The 21,891-nt window shown below is 41.1% G+C and overlaps 1 protein-coding gene across 8 annotated transcripts in view; it reads left to right on the top strand.

Moving 5' to 3' along the window:
• The first annotated feature begins 1,320 nt into the window (after positions 1–1,320).
• YWHAZ (tyrosine 3-monooxygenase/tryptophan 5-monooxygenase activation protein zeta) overlaps positions 1,321–21,891 on the top strand; it is a 33,992-nt gene continuing 13,421 nt past the window's right edge. Inside the window, exons 1-2 of one of the 8 annotated variants that reach the window (XM_070631904.1) lie at positions 1,321–1,546; positions 5,347–5,651. In XM_070631904.1, the coding sequence (XP_070488005.1) occupies positions 5,358–5,651 (294 nt within the window). In that variant the 5' untranslated portion in view covers positions 1,321–1,546; positions 5,347–5,357. Of the gene's footprint in view, positions 1,547–1,619; positions 1,905–2,263; positions 2,416–2,443; positions 2,886–3,005; positions 3,237–3,566; positions 3,893–5,346; positions 5,652–21,891 lie in introns of those variants that run through there. The other 7 variants (XM_070631901.1, XM_008526627.2, XM_070631900.1 and 4 more) reach the window with 7 other exon arrangements.

The raw sequence follows: 21,891 nt of genomic DNA, 5'->3' as shown, positions 1-21,891 counted from the left end.
AACCTAATCGTTCCTATTATTTCACTAAAAAATGCCTTGTTATTCAAACATGAAGCAAAAAACTAATTTACTGTTTCCTAAAGTAAATCCACAGTTTATTCATGCAGAGAAATCCCTTAACTTCCTCTAAAACAAAAGGCATATATTCTATCTAAACATATACTTGACATATTAAAGAAACATCAGTTTCTATTTTAAGAAAGATTTCTTTAACTTAGTATCTTCTGTCAAATTTCTGGTGCCTAGCACAAAACTGGAGACAATTTTTTTTAAAAAGCAAGCTTTTAAAATATTAGTCATTTTAAGTGAGTCACTCCCTAAAATAATTTAGGAGTCAAAGAAAGGTGACTTTAATATCTCAGAAATAAAACCCTGATCAATTTATTCATCCATTCAGCCTACTATGAATCTTTGCTAATGCGGAAACTTGGGGGAAATAAAAAACACTGAATTTGAACCGGTCACTGGAAACTTTCTTCCCGGTTTATACTTTACTATCTAAATGCCAGCTGGAACTTCAGGCAAAACATAATTTGTAGAACAGTCTTGTGGCACATTGTATCCATCACACAGAACAGACAAGGTCCTGGAAGAGTGAGGAATCATTTTATGCGTCTGCTACTGACACATTCAATCCTCTGCAGAACTGGAGGCTGAGCTCTTTTGTGAGGCTCCTTTGTTAGCTGAGCCCAAAGGAGGCCCCTAATAGGTGCTCAATAAAGACCGTGGAAAAATCAATGAGGTCAAGATGGAGTTTACACAAGGGTAGTAGGAAGAGCTCTGAGTTCTCTCACTGCTAACTATAAACTCTCCATGACTTCTGCAACTCGTTTTGCAGGTCATCCAGCACTAATCCCTTTAGGGACAGAAACAATTTACACTGTGAACGTCTCTCTTTCAACTTCCTTAAGTTGACAGGGTGGAGGCCCTACCGCTTTGGGTTGGCACGTTGGTGCGGCACCTGCAATTTCCGCCCTTCTCCTTCCCCCTCTGCCTGGCTCCCGGTCCCTGCTCCTCGCCCCGCCAGCGGCCCACTCCCACCGACGGCAGGGTCAACCGGGGCCCTGCGAACTACCACGTCCCTCAAACCTTGCTTCAGGAGAAAACAGATAATGATCTTAATCTTTTAAGTCACTGCAGCACGAGGTCTTCAAATGAAAGCTTTATTTGCATAGAAAAATCTAACCTACGAGAAACGAGTCGGTACGTTCAACCTCTGTTCTTTGCCTCTCTCCATGTTAAGGCTTCCAAGATCACCTCACCCCCTCCATCTAAGAAGGCGATCTTTTCTCCTCGGGAGTTGTAGGCTTTCTGAAAGCGGAGGCGTCTCCTTCCAGGCCTCACCTCCCGCCAGCTCCGCCCCGCGCGGCCCACCTCACCCCTACTTCGCGCCCACCCATTGTCCCCTCGCAGCTGTCACTGCGCGCAGATCCAGAGCTCCCGATTGGAAAACCTTCCCGTCACTCAGCCCACACTCTGGGCCCGGACACCCCACGCTCTATTCCGAGCCTTAAAAGGTCTAAGGCCGCTTTCCCCCGGCCAGCAGGTAAAGCCGCGCCGGAAGGGAGGAAGGGAGGGGCCGCGCGCCCAGGTCGGCCCGCGTGGCAGAGGGGACCGGCGGCACGGGGGCAGCGCGCCGCCCCGCCCCTTCCTTCACCGTCTGACCGCGCCCTAAACCCCCCTCCCAAGTGCTGATCACAATGCCCAAACCGCGGAGCCACTCTCGTAACGCAGCCTCCGGACGGCCCGGGGGGCAGTTAACACCGCGAAGCACGGAGGGCGGGGCGGACCAGGCCACGGGGAGGGGGTGGGGGAATGTGAAAGGTCCCGGATGTTGCTGAACCGGAGCCCCTTCTAGAGGGAGAGACTGGCGCAGGCGCAGAAGGACAGCACGGAAAGCTAAGGTGGGGGTGGGGAGAAATTTCTTTCTTGCTGGTTTAGAGGAAGAGTGAGCCAGAGGAGGTTGCGAGGGATCCGAGGGGAAGGCGAGGTAGGGCGGTAGTGCGGGCGGGGGGAAGGACCTTCCTGCCCAGGCGCGCTCAGGAGAAGAATAGAGAACCTGAAGCTGAGCGGGGTGGAGAGGAGTGTCGGCAGAGGGAGAGGACGCGCGCTCCTCCGCTCGCCCTCTAGCGCGGGCGGGCGGGCAGGACGCGCACTAGGGAGCGGCGGTTGCACTGGGCCCCCAGAGCTGTGGGCACCAATCAACGGTTGCCATAGCAGCGTTTGACGTCATCGTGCGTGTGGTGCCCCTGCTGCCGGGGCTGGTGATTGGAGGAAACCCCGTGTCTGCGGAGCGGCTGTAGCCTGTGAGCAGCGAGATCCAGGGACAGAGTCTCAGCCTCGCCGCCGCCGCCGCCGCCGCCGCCCCCAGACTGCTGAGCCCCGTCCGTCCGCCGCCACCCACTCCGGACACAGGTAAGGGGCCCGGCCGCCGTCGCCTCGCCCCACTCCTTCCTGTCCCAGACCAGCCTTCCGAGAGCGCGGGAGCCGTCGCCGCTCCACATCCCCTCGGCCCGCTCGCCCGGCCGTAGCGGCGCTGGACTGAGGCGGAGTCTCCTCAGGCGGAGACGGGCGGCGGCTTCTCTTCCGCTAGGGTCGGGCGGGCGGCTCGCGGCTGCCTCGGGCTCCTTGCTTACGGCTCGACGCCTCGGCCCCCAGAAGCGCCCGTTCCCAGTTCCCGTCCCCGGGGTGGAGAGGGCGCCCACACACGAGGTCCCCGGGGACCCGCCCGGTCGCCGGCTCCCGGGGGCGGCCGAGGCAGCCCTGGCCGCGACCCATCCCCGTCCTCGCCTCTGCGCCCCCGAAGCCCCCTCCTCCGGGCCGCCCCGCTCCCCGCTTCCGCCCGAGATAATGACCCGGCGGCTGCGGGCATTGCAGTGGCGCAGGTGAGGCCGCCCCCTCCCCGCGGCCCCCTCCCTCCGCCTCCCCTCCTCTCCCCTCCCCCGGTCTCTCCCGCCCGCTCCTCGGCGCAGCCTCCGCGCCCCGCGCTGCGGCGCACCCAGCCCTCCCCCACCCGGGCGGCGGCGGCGGCGGCGGCGGGAAGCCCTGCGGCCGGGCCCCGAGCCGAGGCCGGCCCGGAGGCGCCCGCCAGGTAGACTAGGGCGAGGCCGCCTCCGGGCGCGAGGGTGAGCCGGCTGCGGGTGGGGCTCCCCGGACCGGGGCCGAATTTCCTGGGCTCCGCGGTGGGGGCTGGGGCTGGCTTTTCTTCTCCTGGTGAATGGGGGCTGCGGGCCCAGGTAGGGGTAGACAGGAGGATGGGGAGGACGGGGGCCGGCGTCTCGCGCTCGCCGACTGGGTGGGCTGGCTCCAGAGGGTCCCTGCGCTGGGTTTGAGCCGCGTCCCCTGCTCTGCGGGGGGTGAGCCTGAGCGTAACAGCCGGCGGCGGCCCGGCTCGCTGGGTGTGGTCTCGCCCCCTCCCCCACCTGCCGCAGCTGTCGGGTCCTTCTAGACTAAATGGGCACCCGCGGGTCCGGCGGCGGAGACGCCGGCCGAGTGGGGTGTGTCCGCGCCCGGCCTGCCGTGGTTCCGCATCTGCGGGCGGCGCTGGCGTCTCTACCCCGGGGCGCGCGGCCCCCCCCGCGCTCGGGCGGAGGCGCGCTGCTCCTCCCTTTTGCTCTGGTGGGGGGAATTAACTCTCAGCAGTAGGTTGGGCTCCTTGACACAGATCCGCCATGACAAAGAGGGAGAGTCGAGGACTGGTGCGGAGGCAGAGGCTTGGGCGGAGCCAAGGAGGGGGGAGATGCCGATAGCGCGGCTGGAAGGATCTGCTCTTTAAAGTCACCGTCTGCCCGTTTTCGTTTCACCCCATTCGATGTCTTACGTCGGTTAAGGGTTAAATGGGTGCGGCGAGTCCTCTCCGCAATATAGAGGCGAGGCCTTGGAGCACTATTCTGTGAGAAACCTAATGTACTTCCCCTTGTACTCGAGGGGTTGGAGAGAGAAAGCTTTGTACTGCTCCTAGATAATTTTTTGTTAGCAACAACGTTCTCTTGAGAGCGTTTTTGAGTTCCTTGGGGAAAAATTAGCAATTTTGAGAGCCCGGGGGTGGGAGTGGGGAATATGCGATCACGAATTTCAAATAGTTTTCGCATTGAAACTCTATACTTCTCATCCAAGCTAGCTGATTACTTGTTTAAATACTGGGGACCTGTTCGATTTGTTTGTTTGTTTAAATGTAGGATTTCCATGGGAAGGTAAAGGATGTGATTTGGGGGAATCAGTTGCCATAGCGAGTAACAGTGGCTCTTCTGTTCATCTTTTTATAGCGCACTTCAGGCTGTACATTTTTCTTTGAAATCGTTTAGTCCGTGGGATCACTGGTTTAATATCTGTGCTGTTTTAGCACCTTTCAAAAGTCTGTTTTTAAGGAAAAGTGTAACGAGGGTAAATTGAAAAGTCTAGGGAGCTTTAAAATGGGAGGAGGAGAGTTAGGTGGGAAGTCATGCCAAGGACAGCTTGAGTGACAATATATTCAATTAAATTTTGACTGCTAGAAACAAAATGCAGTAATTCTACATTTAACTTATTATAACGACGTCAGAAACACTGATCACACTGGAAGCACTTAAATACGTTTTAGTGCTCACAGTAAGGGTTGAGCACTCATGGCTATATTTTTTAAGCGTGTTTGTGTGTGTGTAACGGTAGAGTTAATGAAGCCTTTGGGGCAGTTAGATAGTCATCCTGGGTGGTTGTTTTATACCCAGAATCTCTTAAAACAGGCAATTTGATAATTTTCCCAGAAAATTGTCATGTTATGATCAGCTGACAAATGTTGCAAAGATCAGTGGATTTGGAGTGGAGGAGTAATACCAACTAAAATTTAAATGCTCCTGACCAGAGTGGGTATTATAAAAGTAAAAAGACATGAATTACGTTAAACTGACATAAATCACGATTCTGGAAGTATGGTAAAAATTGTAATGTTCTCAAAGGCAGTGTTTTTACTACAGAAAAGCTGCTTAATTTTGGATTACTTAGTGATACTGGAAACTGGAGTTGAGAGTTTGGCCAAGAAGGCTAAGGGGTGGTTTCTAAGGTAGCCTCTTGACCAAATGTGCTTTGACCTTATGTAAAATTAGGATCTTCTGAACAAAGATGAGGTAATGCAATTTCAGTTTTGCTAAACTGATGTTAATGGCTTTAAATTTGCCCTCTGCATGCTGAGTATGCCAATTTTTCCCCCGTTCTGATCGTCATTTTGGGAGGCTGCATTAAATTCCTCGTGTGAAGATCTTCTATTGGCAATTACATTTGAGGTGTTAATATAGCTTATTTACAAAAGGTGTAATTTTGGGTCTGTTTTGTTGGAAAAAAATATCTAAATGCTACCTTTTTTTCCTGCAGAACATCCAGTCATGGATAAAAATGAGCTGGTGCAGAAGGCCAAACTGGCCGAGCAGGCTGAGCGATATGATGACATGGCAGCCTGCATGAAGTCTGTAACTGAGCAAGGAGCTGAATTATCCAATGAGGAGAGGAATCTTCTCTCAGTTGCTTATAAAAATGTTGTAGGAGCCCGTAGGTCATCTTGGAGGGTCGTCTCAAGTATTGAGCAAAAGACGGAAGGTGCTGAGAAAAAACAGCAGATGGCTCGAGAATACAGAGAGAAAATTGAGACTGAGCTAAGAGATATCTGCAATGATGTACTGGTGAGAATCATTCAGTCTAGCTTGACTGTAATGTAATATAAAGTTCCTATAATGAATATCAGTTACGTGACTCTCAACTTTTTCTTTCTTTGGTTATTCTTTTCCTGTTAAAAATTGAGTGTTCTACATTTTGAAGTATTTAGGGTATGGTTAAAGATGTTAAAACAATTGTAGTTAAGTTTGTATAAAATAAATGGGATGATGATGATCAGTCAGTCCAAATAGACTGAAAAATAGACCGTCGTAGTATATTTTGTACTAATTGAAAAAGCTAATAGTATTACCCTTTCGGTTATGATTAGAATACTTGTCATAGTTGTAGAGCTAATTTTCTTAAATGTAGATAATACAGATACAGGAATTTTACGTATCTTTTATGTAAGAGAGATGTAATAGACATTGTAGACACAGTAACTTTCCCTGACTTAGCCACTATAATGTTAATGTAATGAGTCTGGCGTGCTGAAAATTCTGCCTTCAGAGTTGCTTTTGTCTCTTCTTGCATTTAAGTGTTGGAAATCAACTTTGAACATTGACAACCATAATAAAAGGTTATAAGTAACTCAAGCTTGATTTTTCAGGTTCAATCAAGAAATAGTTTTTAAGTATTCAGTACCCACCATGTTGAAGCACGGTTTCTCTAAAAAGCTGAAAAAAATTGAACATTACATTTTGGTTAATTTTAATTTGTTTTCTTACAAACAGAAAAGTTTAAATCTGAGGATAGATTGGTACAAGGTCCAACCATTTAGCATATAACATCCTATATACATTAATACTTTCCCATTTTAATGAACCAGGAGGTTTTGGAATAATATTTAAAGTGGTTTTACTAGATGATTACTTTTATATCACAGGACTTCAGGTTACACATTGGTCTCAGTATGAGAGGACTGGCATATAGAAAGATGGAGTATCCCAATTTCTCGGGATTGGTTACTGAATCTGGAATGCAGTTATGGAAATCCAGGTGCACTGATTATTTGAACCTTGTTCCTGGAAGAACTACTATAATGAGCAATATAGGATTATTTCTGATGCAGTGTTGTGGGTTTGAGGTTTTCGTTAAAGATGTGGTGGTATTATGATTCCTTTACACTAATCTTTGCCAGTGGAACAGCTTCAATTCCTAAACTACAAATACTTTTTTTTCAAATGGTATTTTCTTCAGGGTGCTCTTTTAAAGAATGATAATATTTTTTATCTTAAGTAACATGGGCTCACAAAGTCTTCTCATGTGGTGTCTGTCTTGGGTGTTTTTTTTGGTTTCTTGGGGGGGGGAGTTTTTGGATTGCTTATTTGAAATCTTCATGTAGATAGCTATCATTTATTTCTAAGTTGAGAAAGGAATCCATGTTTTTGTTGAGGCTAGATGATAGTTGCTTATGTTGTGGTTTGCTAAGGTAATAGGAATATTTAAAATTTGAAAATTATCATTTTCTATAATAAAAAATGTTGGGTTTTTTTCCCCCTTGCTCTCTTTACTGACTAGTATTTGTAAATGTTAATTGAACTTTGTTCACTCTGGTGTTTTTCCCCTAATTATTATTTACACCTGATAGATAAAATAATTTTTATTTTGGTTTCAAAAGGTTTGTTCCAAGTAATAATTTCCCTTAAGACAAAACTCAATTTTAGGAATAAAAGGGGATGTGGTAACATTTATCCTCTACTGACAAGCTTATTTGTGATTCCAGGTAGGTATTTGCATGTTTTCCACATGCAAAGTATAAAAGTTCTGTTATTCTGAGGATTTTCCTAAGAAAAAATTAACAGTTTTAACTGTTTCCCTTTGGTTACCTTATCAAGAATAAAAAAGTAATATGTCAGATCAGTGGATGAAAATAACTAGATTAATCTCTAAGTAGCTTCTCTTTCTTGATATGATTATTAAGGGAATTTGGTACTGATCTCTATCCATGTTCTATTTCAGAATAGCACTGGTGTCTCACTATGTTTAAATGAAATTTCCACTTTGAAAGTATAGATAAATGAAAGTTTAATTCCTTTGCCGTACAAAAGGTTCAGGGAATTCTAAACAAGCTTTTGCTTCCAGCCTTGGTCTTTTCAAGAGTAAAGCTCTGTTAGTGATTCCTAGAAAAAAAATTCTTTGAACTGATAAACTTGATTATTAGTGAAAGTATGTTCTCATTATATTTTAAGATCTTTGTTGTTAGTGCCATTGAGTGGATTCCGACTCCTAGTGCCTGTGTACAGCAGAGCTGAACCCTGCCTGGTCCTTTTGTGCCATCTTTTCATCTTCTGGCCACTATATCAGACAGTGCTCTGCTGCTCTTCACAGGGTTTTCATGACTGGCTTTTCAGAAGTGGGTGACCAGGTCCTTCCTAGTCTGTCTAGTCTGGAAACTCTGCTGAAACCTGTCCACCATGGGCAACCGTGCTTGTATTTGAAATATCAGTGTTGTAACTTTCAGCATCACAGCCGCTCACAGCAGCTCACAGCCGCCAGTGTGACAACTGACAGACGAGTGATGTGGTTCCCTGACTGGGAAATGAATCCTGGATGAGGTGGTGAGAGCTCCAGTCTTAACCACTTGTTTATGATCTTACATGATAAAAATGTAATCAATTATAGTTTTTATTACTCTAGTTTTTTCTGAATTTTGATTTTTTGTTTTTTTTTTTTACCTTGAGAAAAATAAGCAGGTGATCCTCTTTAGAATTAATGTTATTGGCTGGTGATATCCGTGATGAACCAGATTTCATTGTTCTATTCAGCATTTGTATCATACTAGCTAAGCTAACCTCCAGAGTTCTAAGTTTTTCTGAAGAGCTCTTTAGTTCGTTATTAAGTAGTTACTAATTTCTCCCGTTTACTAAGCAGAGAAAGAGTAGAGACCGTGTTACTTTGTCCAGGAGCTGTAGAGCATTACTGTGGGAAATCAGTCACTGGCGTATCCTTCACAGCATGGACTTCTCTTTATGCACAAGGACTTTGGGTTCTTCTCTTCCTTGTGTCGTTAATTTGAAATTGTAGTATGTGAACTATGCAATCCGCCTTTCCTGCCAGATCTTAGACCAAGGGCTTTCTTGGTACTGAAGGAGGAGCTCAACACCAGTGATCCCTAACGTTAACCTTTTCTGCATAAACGCACAAGAAGCAGAAAATTGGGTAGTTTTGTCTTGAACATGATGAAATGGAAAACAAAATGAAGTCAAAATGAAGAAATACATACTAGAAAACCTAATTTGAACTCAAAGAAGAATGTAGTGGTGTAGAAAGAGCTCCAGGTTTGGAGTCAGACCAGCTTTTTACCATTTAATAGCTGCATGGCCAAAGGAAATCATTGTTTCCCTCTGAGAAAACAGCCCAGTTAAATGGGAATAATATCCACCCCATAGAATTGTTGTGGAGAATAAATATCAGGTAAAGCCCTTGGCTACCTTCTGTTGCCCTGTTTGTCTTAGCTTTTGGGTTCTGCTTAAAAGCAGTGACATTACAAGCCTGCCTGTAATAGCACTGGGGTCTCTTAAGAGTCCAAGAATGCGATTTAAAGACCCAGGAAGCTTTAAAAACTGTGTTTTTCTGCAGCAGAAGTTTCATACTGGCCAGCTGATTTTCAAAGGTTTCCTTTAAAAATTTGAATTTGGTATAAGGCAGAGAATGGCTTCCTCTGCTTATGGGAGGTGAAGCAGTAAAATCGTGAGTCTGACATTTGTAATGGTTGGCACCAGTAGTTGAGTAATAGTAATAGTGATTCTGTTAACTTGAGTGAGTTCCATTTTATGCTTCTCTACATTTTTATTTGCCCAGGGCAGTTTTAAGGTGTCATTGCTGGGCACTGCGGTTTTTATTTCCAACACACAGAACTGCCATTAAGCAGAAGCAAGCTAGGAAACCAGGCAGCTTTTACATCCTTCCTAGTCTGAATATAATAATATGTGCCTTGGGCTTTAAAAACTGCTATATAGAATTGTAAGCTGAAAATCACTGAGGTAGCTCATTTATTGGAATAAAAGCTTCTCACAAGAATTCTGCAGTGATATACCCACCTTCACTACTTTATATATTTACATGTTTTTGTCAAATAAGGCTTTTGGTATGTTTCAGAGTACAAAGACTTTATGTGACATTAAAGTAGATACCTACAGTCCCTCCCAGGAAGGAATACATTGGACAGAGTGTTTTTGATAATGAAACTCAGTAGTCTTTTTAAAAGAGTTTTTGCAATAAGCATTCGGTATTGACCTGGTAAGGTATTTTGTACAGTTGGGAAGTCTGAGGTGTGTGAAATGAAAATGAGAAAAAGTAAAGGAGAATTGAAAGGTAGATGTTCACTGTTTGGTTGGAAGGGGAAGAATAACCAACCACTTAACCAAGAGAAACAGATTACCTGTCCTTTTTTAGCACAGTCATGCATCACTTAATCACGGGGATACAGTCTGAGAACTGCACTGTTAGTCTGTTTCATCGTTGTGTGAACATTGTACTGAAGGGGAGCAAAATTTGTCTCTTTAATGTGATGATGATTTTAGGCTGATTATTTTAAACAAAGACTCAAAGTTTTTCTTGTTAACCCCCCCTAAACTGCCTAAAAGAATACAGATTAAAAAAACCTGTCTCATGAAGTGAGCTGTCACTTTAGAATAATACGAACTAGGTGGTAGACAGGAAAGAACCTAGAAAAGTCTATGTGTGGGCTCCCCCATGTGTTGTTCTGTTTCTTTGTGGCCAAACACTTGCTCCTTTTCACCTACCTGTGAATCACCTTTCCCTTTGAAGTCCCTGGCTTTCCTCACCTGGCTTTCTTTTGTGTTTAGCTGAGGATGGTATTTTAAGGTGAGGGTTTCAGTCATTTTGGCCAGTTACTTGGTTTTCCTGGGTTTCTCCCATGTATACATGTTACTAAACTTTTTTTTCCTGTTAATCTGTCTCATGACAATTTAATTCTTGGCCCAGCCCGAATAACCTAGAAGGATAGAGGAAAATTTCTCCCTCTCCTACAGTACTTCACAAACCTAGATGGTATAGTCTACTACACACCTAGATTATATGGTACTTATCTCACAGAACCACTGTCGAGTTGTACACATGGTTTGTAGGTGACCAAAACGTTATGCGGTGCATGACCATATTGCAATACTAAATAAGAATGAGATCCTGGGGCCGGTCCTGTGGCCAAGTGGTTAAAGTCGTGTACTCCGCTTCGGTGGCCCAGGGTTTCACTGGTTTGGATCCTGGGCGCAGACATGGCACCACTTGTCAGGCCATGTTGAGGCGCCATCCCATATAGCACAACTGAGGCACTAACAACTAGAATGCACGACTGTGTACCTGGCCGGAGGGGGGTGCCGGGGCGGGGGCGGGGTTGAAGAAAAACAAAAAGACGATTAGCAACAGCTATTAGTGCAGGTGCCAATCTTTAAAAAAAAAAAAAAAAAGTGATATCCTTCCTACCTATTCTAGTGAGAGATACAGATGACCTGGAGATGTTTAGTGATTACATGAGCTGTGTAGAGAGTTAAAAGTGAACTAAGAGGAAAAGGTTAAAGGATTTGAAATTGGAGTTAGAAAAACCTGTATAAAATCTCAAAGTATAGGAAGAACATGCACACTTCTGAAATAGTGGTTGAGCTCTTTTAATCTGCCCGAGAAAGAGGAAGAAATTGTATGCAGCCCTAGCAGAGGTATTTGAATTAGAAAGGACGGAAATAAGCTACCTTAGATTTGTGGTAGCTTATCAAGAATGATTTAGCTCTTCATTTTTTCTTGTAAAAACATCCATCATCAGTAAAGAGATCGTGTTGGTAACACCTTAGTAGTGGTATAGTAGAAGCATCCTAGTTAGTTGATTAATTGAAAAGTAGTTCCGCTATGTGATCATACTTGTTTTAAACATTTATTTTAAATTAAACATATAGATATGTATGTTCATTTGCCCATTTTTAATGTGGGGCTAAGACCTTTTCTTTGAATATGTGTACATGCACAGTTTGAAAATAATTTGCTAGCCACCCCTATAAATGCACCCTTTATAAAATGCAGATTGAGTTTGCATAGTAGAATGAGAACTTAAATGCTTGATAAGCAATCAGTTTAGAATCCTTCTAGAAATGTGCAGTTTTTCTAATCCTTTAGTTGCTTGTCCAACCCAAGTGATTTTTTTGTGTGTGATTCTCCTTTACAAACTAGTTGTTCCAAAACATTCAACTTAGTTTTCATAGGAATGCATCTTTTCGTACTTGTTTTTCATAACATTTAAGTAATGTAACGTTTTAAGTAATTATAGCTACTATAATGGCATAGTTTTGGAAACAAGTATCAGACTCTTAATAAAGATATGACTGCTAATAGAAGCTGAAGGGGATTCCAGAGAGTACTCAAAAAACTTACTATACTCAAGCATTTAGCCCAAGTCATGGGCATCATCAGCATTTACCCAGGAATGAAGAACCTAAGTGTAAGCCAGGCTATCAAGTGGAATTTGGTTAATCATTAGGTGAGGGGAACGTTGCTGCAATTAAAGCACTTTTTATTTTATTTTATTTTTTTTAAGATTTTATTTTTTTCCTTTTTCTCCCCAAAGTCCCCCGGTACATAGTTGTATATTCTTTGTTGTGGGTCCTTCTAGTTGTGGCATGTGGGACGCTGCCTCAGCGTGGTTTGATGAGCTGTGCCATGTCTGCGCCCAGGATTCGAACCAACGAAACACTGGGCCGTCTGCAGCGGAGCGCACGAACTTAACCACTCGGCCACGGGGCCAGCCCCTAAAGGACTTTTTAAATAATTTTGCAAGACATGAGACTAGAAGAAGATGGGTACTGGTTAGATCACAAAGGGCCTACTATAATGTTATAAAGTAAGGAATGGGGGACTTTAAAGGCCATGGAAGAACTGCAAGCAAAGGAAGTGACACTAGATTTTGCCTCTTAAAAGGAGGGTTGGTTAACATGCAAAAATAGTTCTGTTTTCATAAAGAAAATCAGAGCTTCTTTTGAGAGTTTTTTTGAAGATTTGATCTGTGGTAATCTGGTTCTGTTCTTTGGACTAATTTTCTCCTTTTACTAATACCAGAATAGGTTCTCAGTGTCCTCTGTCATAGTTTGTTAATCATCATCTCTATACATTAATCTTAGTTTTTTGGAATTGGTTCTTTAACCTATGAAAGACTTAGGGTTTTTCTCCCATGAATATAATACCTATTTTCACAGCTGATAGGTGGTTCTAGCACATAAAGGGAGCCAGTATAGGAAATAGTTCTGCCTTTATAATATTGAATTAAATGTTATTGGACTATTTAGATTAATTTGACCACTAGTTTTTAATTCCAAAATAAGTGGTCTTTGGCAGATTTATATTGAAGAATGTGTTTGTCTAAGAAAAAAATTTTTTAAGTCAAAATTATGGGTGTTCTGATGTCAGCTAAGTTAAAAAAAAAAAAAAAACAACTTTGTAGTCCATTGAAATAATAGGCCTTAGAATTTTTTTTTCCAGCATTCTTGAGATTCAATTGTGATTTCATCCTGGTTCCCATAGCTCTTGCTTTATTATGATTGTTTTACATTGAGAATAGTCACTGATCTTTAAAGGATTTAGAATTGCTATTGATTTCAACGTGCCAAAAGCCAGAGTTTATCTTTCTTTTGAAACTACCTGTCCTTTCTAACTACAGTCATACACCACATAACAATATTTTGATCAACGGCAGAATGCCTGTATGACAGCGGTCTCATAAGATTAGTACCACATAGCCTAGGTGTGGTGTGTAGTAGGCTATACCGTCTAGGTCTGTGTAAGTACACTCTCTGATGTTCACACAATGATAAAATCATCTAAGGACGCTTTTCTCAGAATGTGTCCCCGTCATTAAGCAACACCTGACTATGGCTAATTTAAGTATGTTTTCTAGACTTAAAGTGGTATCTTGGACTCAGCTTTGACTTCATTTTCTGATTGCAAGTTGTTATTGCTGTGTTGTTTAGATTATTGGTTCTCAGCCTTTTACATTCATGTTGATGCTCGGTTGTATGATACACTCCCATGAGTAGTACCCAGGATTATTTGCCATTCCCGTTGTACTAGTAGTAGTTGTACCCCTTACTCACCCACTCAGAAGCGTATTGGCGAGAAAGTAATACTGTAAGGATAAACTTGATCTAATTTTAATGGACAGAAGCTAAATTGTAAACCTTTTACTGCTGGTGGTCATTCACTTGGACTTGGACCTTTGTTATTTTCCCAGTTCTATGCTGCATACAGCTTTTACTCTTAGTTTTCTGTAAAAGAATGCTTTCCCTCTGTTTTTCTGCTCAATCTTTGCCTAAATCCTGCACATAAAGCTTTTGGTCTTTTCACTGTCTTTGATACAAGCTGTTGCTAATTCCTATCTTTATGGCCAGAGGGTTTCTGTTTGGTTACTTGGACTTAGATCTTATTTTAATCTTGATGTCTAAGTTGTTTTCAGCTTTAGAGGATTGGCTGCATTCCTTAATTCTTGAAAACAGGACTGTGGATGTTTGTGGTATTTAATTTGTAAAGTACACTGAAGGAATATGTTATGCTTAATATTTTTTAAGTAGCACAAATTTGAATTTGGCTTAGGAGGAATGGCCTGCTTAACCACCATATCTCAGCAGTTCCCGTTGTACTAGGTACATTTCTGTGCAATGGGTCCATTTGTTCTCTAGTGAGTAATTCCCTGTAATGATGAAAAACTTGTATCTGTGAAAATGGCTGTGTGGTAGCCTTGTTATTTGTCATTGATTTAGTTTTGCATTTTCGGATAAGGTAGAATGTGACATAAGTAGTAATGTGGTATAGAATAGTCGTCTTTCTTGGCAGATTTCACTAATTTTTTTCAGACATTCTTTTGCTACACTGTGGATCTTGGCAACAAAGCATGGATGAGTATAGCTGATTTGTTAGTATGATCCACATGCACTTTTTTTACGTTAGAATAGATTACTAAAAGGTTTCAACGTATGTTTTTCTGAGTTTCTTTTGAAAGAATGTGGTAGGAGCCTTCTTCCCTTGTACCCCGAATAAAGTATGCTTACAGTGATATTAGCCACGGGTAGTATGACAAGGTAAGAATGTAAGGACAGTCAGTCGAATGTTAATCTGTAGAGTTAAATAGACCAAAGTAAGACTTTGTCCAGTAGATTGACCTGTATGTATGTTTGTTCTTTTAAAATCTGGGAAAGATCCTATTACATTTAATTTGCAAGGAGTGCCCAGTTTTATTGTACTGGAATTTTGTCTATTTGTTCCATGAATTGGACATCATGAGAGAAGTTAGAAACTTTTTTAGTGGAGGTTAATTCCTGTTTTGCAAGCATGTTTTGGGATCTAAGTTTTTTCAGATTTGCCGTGTTACCAAGGAACCCAGTGGTGAGTTGAATGCTTCTCATTTAAGTGATTAGTTACAAATGCTTTTCTGAGAAAGACCTGCTTCTCTTGTTGATCTAAGACTCATGAACTGTCAGCTCATAATTTTTTTCCTTCTTAAAACATAATAAACACCATTGCCAAGAATTTAGGAGGACGTACTTGGGCTACATTCAACCCAGGGACACTTGATGAAAATCCTACCGAAAACACATTACTTCTAAAATGTGATTCTGTGGAATTGACAGTTGAGGACAGTATTATATAGGCAGGCTGTAGTATACTTAGAACAAGCTAGTTCTCAATTCAGTAGTTTGATAAGTACTTTACTACTGTTTGGCACCTGTTTAGAAATATGACATCCCAAAGTGAACATGCTCTTTGTTAAGAATAACAACTTTCTCTTTTAGTTTTCCCTTTCCAGGTTTCCATCTGATAGAGGGGATTATCATCAGACTGTTAATTGGAACACTGGGATAAGACTTGAACAGTCTTGTGTAATATTTCTAAAAATAAAGGAAACTAAAGTGTGAATTACCTTATTTTAGAGGGTGATATAAAATAACACAGTCTATACAGACTTTTTGGGTTTGAAAGTTTTATATTAATGACTTTGGGCAAGTTATTAGATCTTTGTGACTATTTCCACATCTTCAAAATGAGAATGATAATAGTATCTACCTCTAGGATGTTTTGAGAATTAGTGAGTTAACACCACCCCCATGGTAATACTAAATAGCAATATACTGCTTACCTTCTGTATCTCTGTGATACCACTTCAGTGTGGCTTGATTTATTAATTTTGAGACTAAATTTAAGAGAATTTTAATAAATCGCTTAAACTCTTTATATTTAATATTTGTCACTTGCTATTCTATAAGCCCTGTGCTATTAAAAAAAAATATATAAAACCCCTGCTCTTTAAAAAATCACAACAACCTCGAGAGGAAAATAGGCATGTGCACAAAAAATATCACAGACTGAGAGGGAAAGTACTGCATGTTGGTTGAATATGGAAGAGCTGGTTTTCAACCATTTTAAAAAGCGACTGATAAAATCTAATCCCACTAGGGAGTTTATTCATAATACACAGTGTGCATGTGCCAGTTAAAAAAACACTATCAAAAATTAGGTGTTTCCATCACAGAATATTTGTGATGGAAATATTTGAGAAATGGGGCCTTGATTGGTGAGATACTTCAGCTCAGGATAAGGTTGATGCCAGCTGTAAAAGGGGCTCTGGGGGAGGGGAGAAGTAAAGCTCCCAAGAGTGTCAGACCACTTTTAGCAGTTACCACTTAATGCGCAAGGAATTCTTTTTGGTACTGCGTACCGTTTTACTTTTTATCTTTAGGAGCTACCTTTTGAATATGAGGTAAAACATTGATTCTCCTGGCATGATTTTACTAGCCTTAAGGATCCAGAGGCAGGCAACTCTCTGAACCTGATTTAACTTAGCAGTTTTTCATCCCACTTATTGTTAGCCCGTTCACCCAGTTGACTTTTCAAAAAAACAAACATTTTACAACACTCCAGGCTTTTTGTCAGCATTAAGTTTTGTGCAGATATCTTTTATTTCGTTTTGGGCAAAAATCAGGGAGCAACTGTCTAGCTTTTAAGAACAATCATAATGAAATTTTAGGCTGGCTTTTAACATTCCTTAAACACCAGGGATAATACATCTTGGCTGTATCAAATTACTCTTTGATTTTTTTAAAACCTAAATGGCGAAGATTGGCATCTATTTATTATTAATGGAACTTCCATTCAGTTAAGTGATTGGTCAAAATTCTCTATGATTCCATCCTTGAAGTTAAGCTGCTCTGTCCCTTCATAGCTATATGACCTTACCATTCAGAGAACACTGAAGATTTTGCTCTCTTAGGCCAACATTGCACAGAAGAGTGAGTTTATAGTCAGAATGTCTGCAGTACCTAAAATTAGTTCCTGGCAACCTGATTCATTAGCATTTTTGGTAGAGCACTTTGCTAGTTGGTTGGTTGGAAGCAACTGATCAAGTTAATATTGAAGGAAAGGAAGCCATTCGAGCCACAAGGGGGAGTAAGAGACTAATTTCCAAATTGTTAGGCCCCTATTGCAACAAACATAGCCTGCTTTCTTTTTAGAATTTTGAGATCTAGGAATGATAAAAGGCTCAGATAAAATGATAAAAGTGATTACATACACTGATTATATACTACAGGATAAAGTGATTATATACTTACAGAATAAAGTGAAAGTTCTGGGGAAATTCTCCATGTACACAGGTAAATTGTGCAAGACTGGAAATTTGAACTTCTACATTGTCCTGCAGAATTGGAATTAAATTTCCTGCTGAGGATGTTATTAAAAATGATATTTATAGGGTATTTTGACCTTTTTTTTCCCCTGTTTTTTCTCCCCAAATCTCCCTAGTACATAGTTGCATATTTTAGTTGTGGGTCCTTGTAGTTTTGGCATGTGGGACACCACCTCAGCGTGGCCTGATGAGTGGTGCCATGTCCGTGCCCAGGATCTGAACTGACGAAACCCTGGGCCACCGAAGCGGAGCATACGAGCTTAACCACTTGGCCACGGGGCTCGCCCTGAGCTTTTTAATTAAATAACAAAATAAATTGAGAGTTGAACTTTATAGAATCATTGAATTTTAGGCTTGAAGGAGTATCCAGGCTAGCTTTTTCATTTTCTCGGATCAAGAAACTGAAGCTTAGAGGTTCAACAACTTATGTTAGATCATACCGTAAATACTCATATTTTCTGTCCCTTATGGTAGCATCACCTTAGTTGTAGATTAAAACATTATGTTTGCTCTAAAATGTGTGGGTTTTAGGAGGGATGGGGAGGTTGTCAAAATAACTGGAAAAATTACCACTTTGTTTAATTTCATTTAATGCAATGGCTTCAGTTTTAGACTTTATTTTAGGCTTCTATACTTAAATGAAAATAACAAGTATTATATTTGAGGGCCCTTGTGCCTCAATTTCGTACCACCTTTTGCCTTCTAACTACTGGCATTGTTTGTGCATGATTCGTGTGAAAGCAGAGTATCTGTATCCTAACTTCTCTGTGTTTGTTGTGTTCATGGAAGAGGGCCATGATAGCACAATCTGAAAAACAGGAATGGGGTATGGAGGCTTGGTCTTTCCCACTCACGTATTTGATGAGGTCAAGTCAAAGAAGACTGTTAACCCAGCTATCTTTTCAAGTTGCAGCCAATAACTGTCTCATTAGGGGTTGATTCTTTTGCTTTGAAATTCTGAGGCTGTTTACTATTTGTTAATGACATTTTATGTATATTTATCTTAATGGAAGTTAAATTTAACATTTGGACCAATTGGTGAAATGCTCTCTAAGACAAAATAGGAACCTCTTCGCCATCCCTCATATTTTTGTTTACAAGCAAATCACCTGTTTTTGTGCCATTTCTCTACTGAATACAAGTTTTACCAGCCCAGTAAGGAAATTTGAAAAACACAGATGAGCACAAAAAGAGTGTCAAGATAGTGTGCCAGACTCATTGGTAGTGCCATCTTCCAGAAATAGTCACTATTTATTAAAAAGGATTTTTCTTTAGAACTTATTTTTATATAATAATTGTAATATTAAATAACCGGAAAGGAAAGTAACCTTTTCTATATATGGTAGTTAAATTTTCTTATCAGTTATTTATTCTTTAACTTCTCATTTTTGAAGTAATTTCAAATTTAGAAAAAAATTTGGAAGAATAGTACGAAGAATTTCACATATATCCTTTACCTGATTCCCCAAATGTTAACATGTTACATAACCACAGTATAATTATCAAAATCAGTTAATTAATAAAGTTGGTGAACTATTATATAACCTGTAGAATTTATTCACAAATTATACCACTGTAATCTAATTTTGGTGCAGAATTCAATTCAGGATCATACTTTGCATTTCTTTGTAATGTCTTTCCTTTACGCTGGATCCATTTTTCAGTCTTAGCCTGTCATGATTTTATCACTTTTATAAAGAGTACTGGCCATTTTGTAGAAGGTCCTTCAATTTGGATTTATCTGGTGATTCCTTGTGATGAAATTCAGATTGCGTTTTGGAGAGGAATTCCTGGAAGTGATATTCTTCCTTCCTTCATGGTTCATATTGGGAGATACATGATGTTGTCCTGTTACTTAACCAATCATGTTTAGAGAGGACATTATATTTTTTAATTTAAACAGCAATGAGGACTTCTAAAAATATACCCTGTGGTGCAAATCTATCAATTGAATTGTTTTTTAAGGTAGATGCCCCTGTAAGTATACTTTGTCAAAGTTTATGAACTAAATGTATTTTGCCAAAGTGCTTTCTAAATGGATTATATCATTCTATAATGAATGGAGTACTTTTTGAAAGGGGAGTATATCCCAGCTCTATAACTTGTAGTTTTTCTTTGAAATATACTTTTTGATAATTGGCTTCATGTATTCTAATTGGCAAGCTCAAATCAGAGCACATAGCCCAATGATTTGAATGCATAGTGGCAGGTGGGCCATTCTTTAGGGCTGAAACAAATATATAAACATTTTATAATGGGTTCTTGTTAGTTTTTACAGTTTAGTCTAAGGACCCTTAGTCTATACATTCTCTGTTCCCATTTAAGAAAGAAAGGAAAGAAAAAGTGACTTTGAATTTAATGAAAAGCTAAGGAATAGTTGTTGGGGGGGAAGTGTTCAGTGCTTTAGAGAGGCTTTTCCTGAGATAAAATAGCAAGGAGGAAGTGTTGACATTAATGCTGTAGTGAAACACAAGAAGATTGAATGGGGGGAGAGGTCATGATTTTGTATTTGAAGGTTCTGTCGCTCCTCTTGGTGGCAGTTAGTACCAAAATCCAGACCTCCTGACTTCCAAATAGGTTTAATCTACCTTGCTGCCCCAAACTATACTCCCACCCTATTGGATTGTTTTTGTTTTGCTTAGCCTCCTTTAGGGTCATTATGTGGAAACCTAGAGCAAATCCAAGGGTTCTGGAAACATTAGGATGTACCTAGCCTGCCCCTTGATTCTGCTCTTTCTGAGTATATGTGCTTAGTTCAGCACCCAAACACTTGTCATTGCTTTTTCTTTTTGAGTATTCGTTATCTAACATACAGTATCAGCCTCAACCTCAATTTCTATTATGTTTTGCCTTAACTATTTAGAAGTTTGGTAAGATGATGAACTCTTGATAATAGACTTCAGGATTCTGAGCTAAGATGATTTCCTCCTTCAGTCTCTCAAGATTTTCTCTGTTATATTTAAATAAAGTTGTTCAAATTATAGATGTATTATAATTCAACCTGGGGATTTAATATTTGAGTGCCTAATATGTGCAAAATGTATCTTTAAGAAGTAAGTAGGTTAAGAATCATACATGCGTTTGTGAAAAGTTAAAGATGCGAAATCATGATTAAATTTAGATGTGATAGAGCATAGGATATAAAGTAAAAAAATAAAACTCTTCTGACATCATCCCACCTCTTCAGAGGTAATCTCTACTAGTCCTTTTTGTATCCTTCTGGGAATTTGATGTGCCCATGAAGATATTTGTGTCCTTGATGCATGTACGATAGAATCATATACAAACTGTTTTGTAAGTTACACGCACACAGACTTAGATGGATAGCTTATGCCTCATTCCATTTTGGTATGCACTGCATTCTTTTTTTTTTTCTTTAGTTGCAGTCGTATTGGCTTACAACATTCTGTAAGTTTCAGGGTACATTATTGTATTTCAGTTTCTGTATAGACTGCATCATGTTCACCACCAAGAGTCCAGCTTTTACCCAGCACCATACATATGTACCCCTTTACCCCTTTCACCTTCCCCCACCCCTCTCCCCTCTGGTCACCACTAATCTGTTCTCCTTATCCATCGTGTGTGTGTTGATCTTCCACATACAAGTAAAATCATACAGTGTTTGTCTTTCTCTGTCTGACTTGTTTTGCTCACACCTCATTCTTTTTAATGTCTATATAGTATTATATGGGTGCGTTATTGATAAAAATTAGGGTATTTCCTTTTGTTTCTCCTTCAGTTAAAAGCTCTTTACTAGACACTAGAGGTACTGCAAACTAAAGTGAGTGGTTTTGAGAATTAGCTTTAGGGAGAACGTAGGATTGGAGCTAGGTATTGAAAGGTGGATATTTAGCCCAGATTATTTTTTATTTTTTTATTTTTTTAAAGATTTTATTTTTCCTTTTTCTTCCCAAAGCCCCTCGGTATGTGTATTTTTAGTTGTGGATCCTTCTAGTTGTGGCATGTGGGATGCCGCCTCAACATGGCCTGATGAGCAGTGCCATGTCTGCGCCCAGGATTCGAACCAGCGAAACCCTGGGCCACTGAAGCAGAGCGTGCAAACTTAACCACTCGGCCATGGGGCTGGCCCTTAGCCCAGATTATTTTAAATCAGCAGTTCTTAAAAGTGGTCTTTGACAGACCCCTGGGATTCTTTTAAGGGAGCCCATGAGGTCACAACTTTTTTTTTTTTTTTTTTTGGTTTGGTGAGGATTGGCCCTGAGCTAACATCTGTTGCCAATCTTCCTCTTTTTCTCCTCCCCAAAGCCCCAGTACGTAGTTGTATATCCTGGTTGTACATCCTTCTAGTTTTTCTTTGTGGGACACTGCCTCAGCATGGCTTGACAAGCATTGCTAGGTCTGCACCCAGGATCCAGACCTGTGAACCCTGGACAGCCAAAGTGAAGTGCACCAACTTAACCACTATGCCTCGGGGCTGACCCCCACAACTACTTTCTTGACAGTACTAAGTCATAATTGGCTCTTTTAACTGTGTCGACATTAGCATTGATGCAAAAGCAGTGGTAGCTACTGATAAAGAAGTGGCACCATGCTGTACTGGTAATTGATATTACATTCTTTACCACCATGCA

The sequence above is a fragment of the Equus przewalskii genome, chromosome 8, assembly GCF_037783145.1.
Source record: "Equus przewalskii isolate Varuska chromosome 8, EquPr2, whole genome shotgun sequence".
Lineage (NCBI taxonomy): Eukaryota > Metazoa > Chordata > Mammalia > Perissodactyla > Equidae > Equus > Equus przewalskii.
This window is presented reverse-complemented; position numbering and strand designations above follow the sequence as displayed.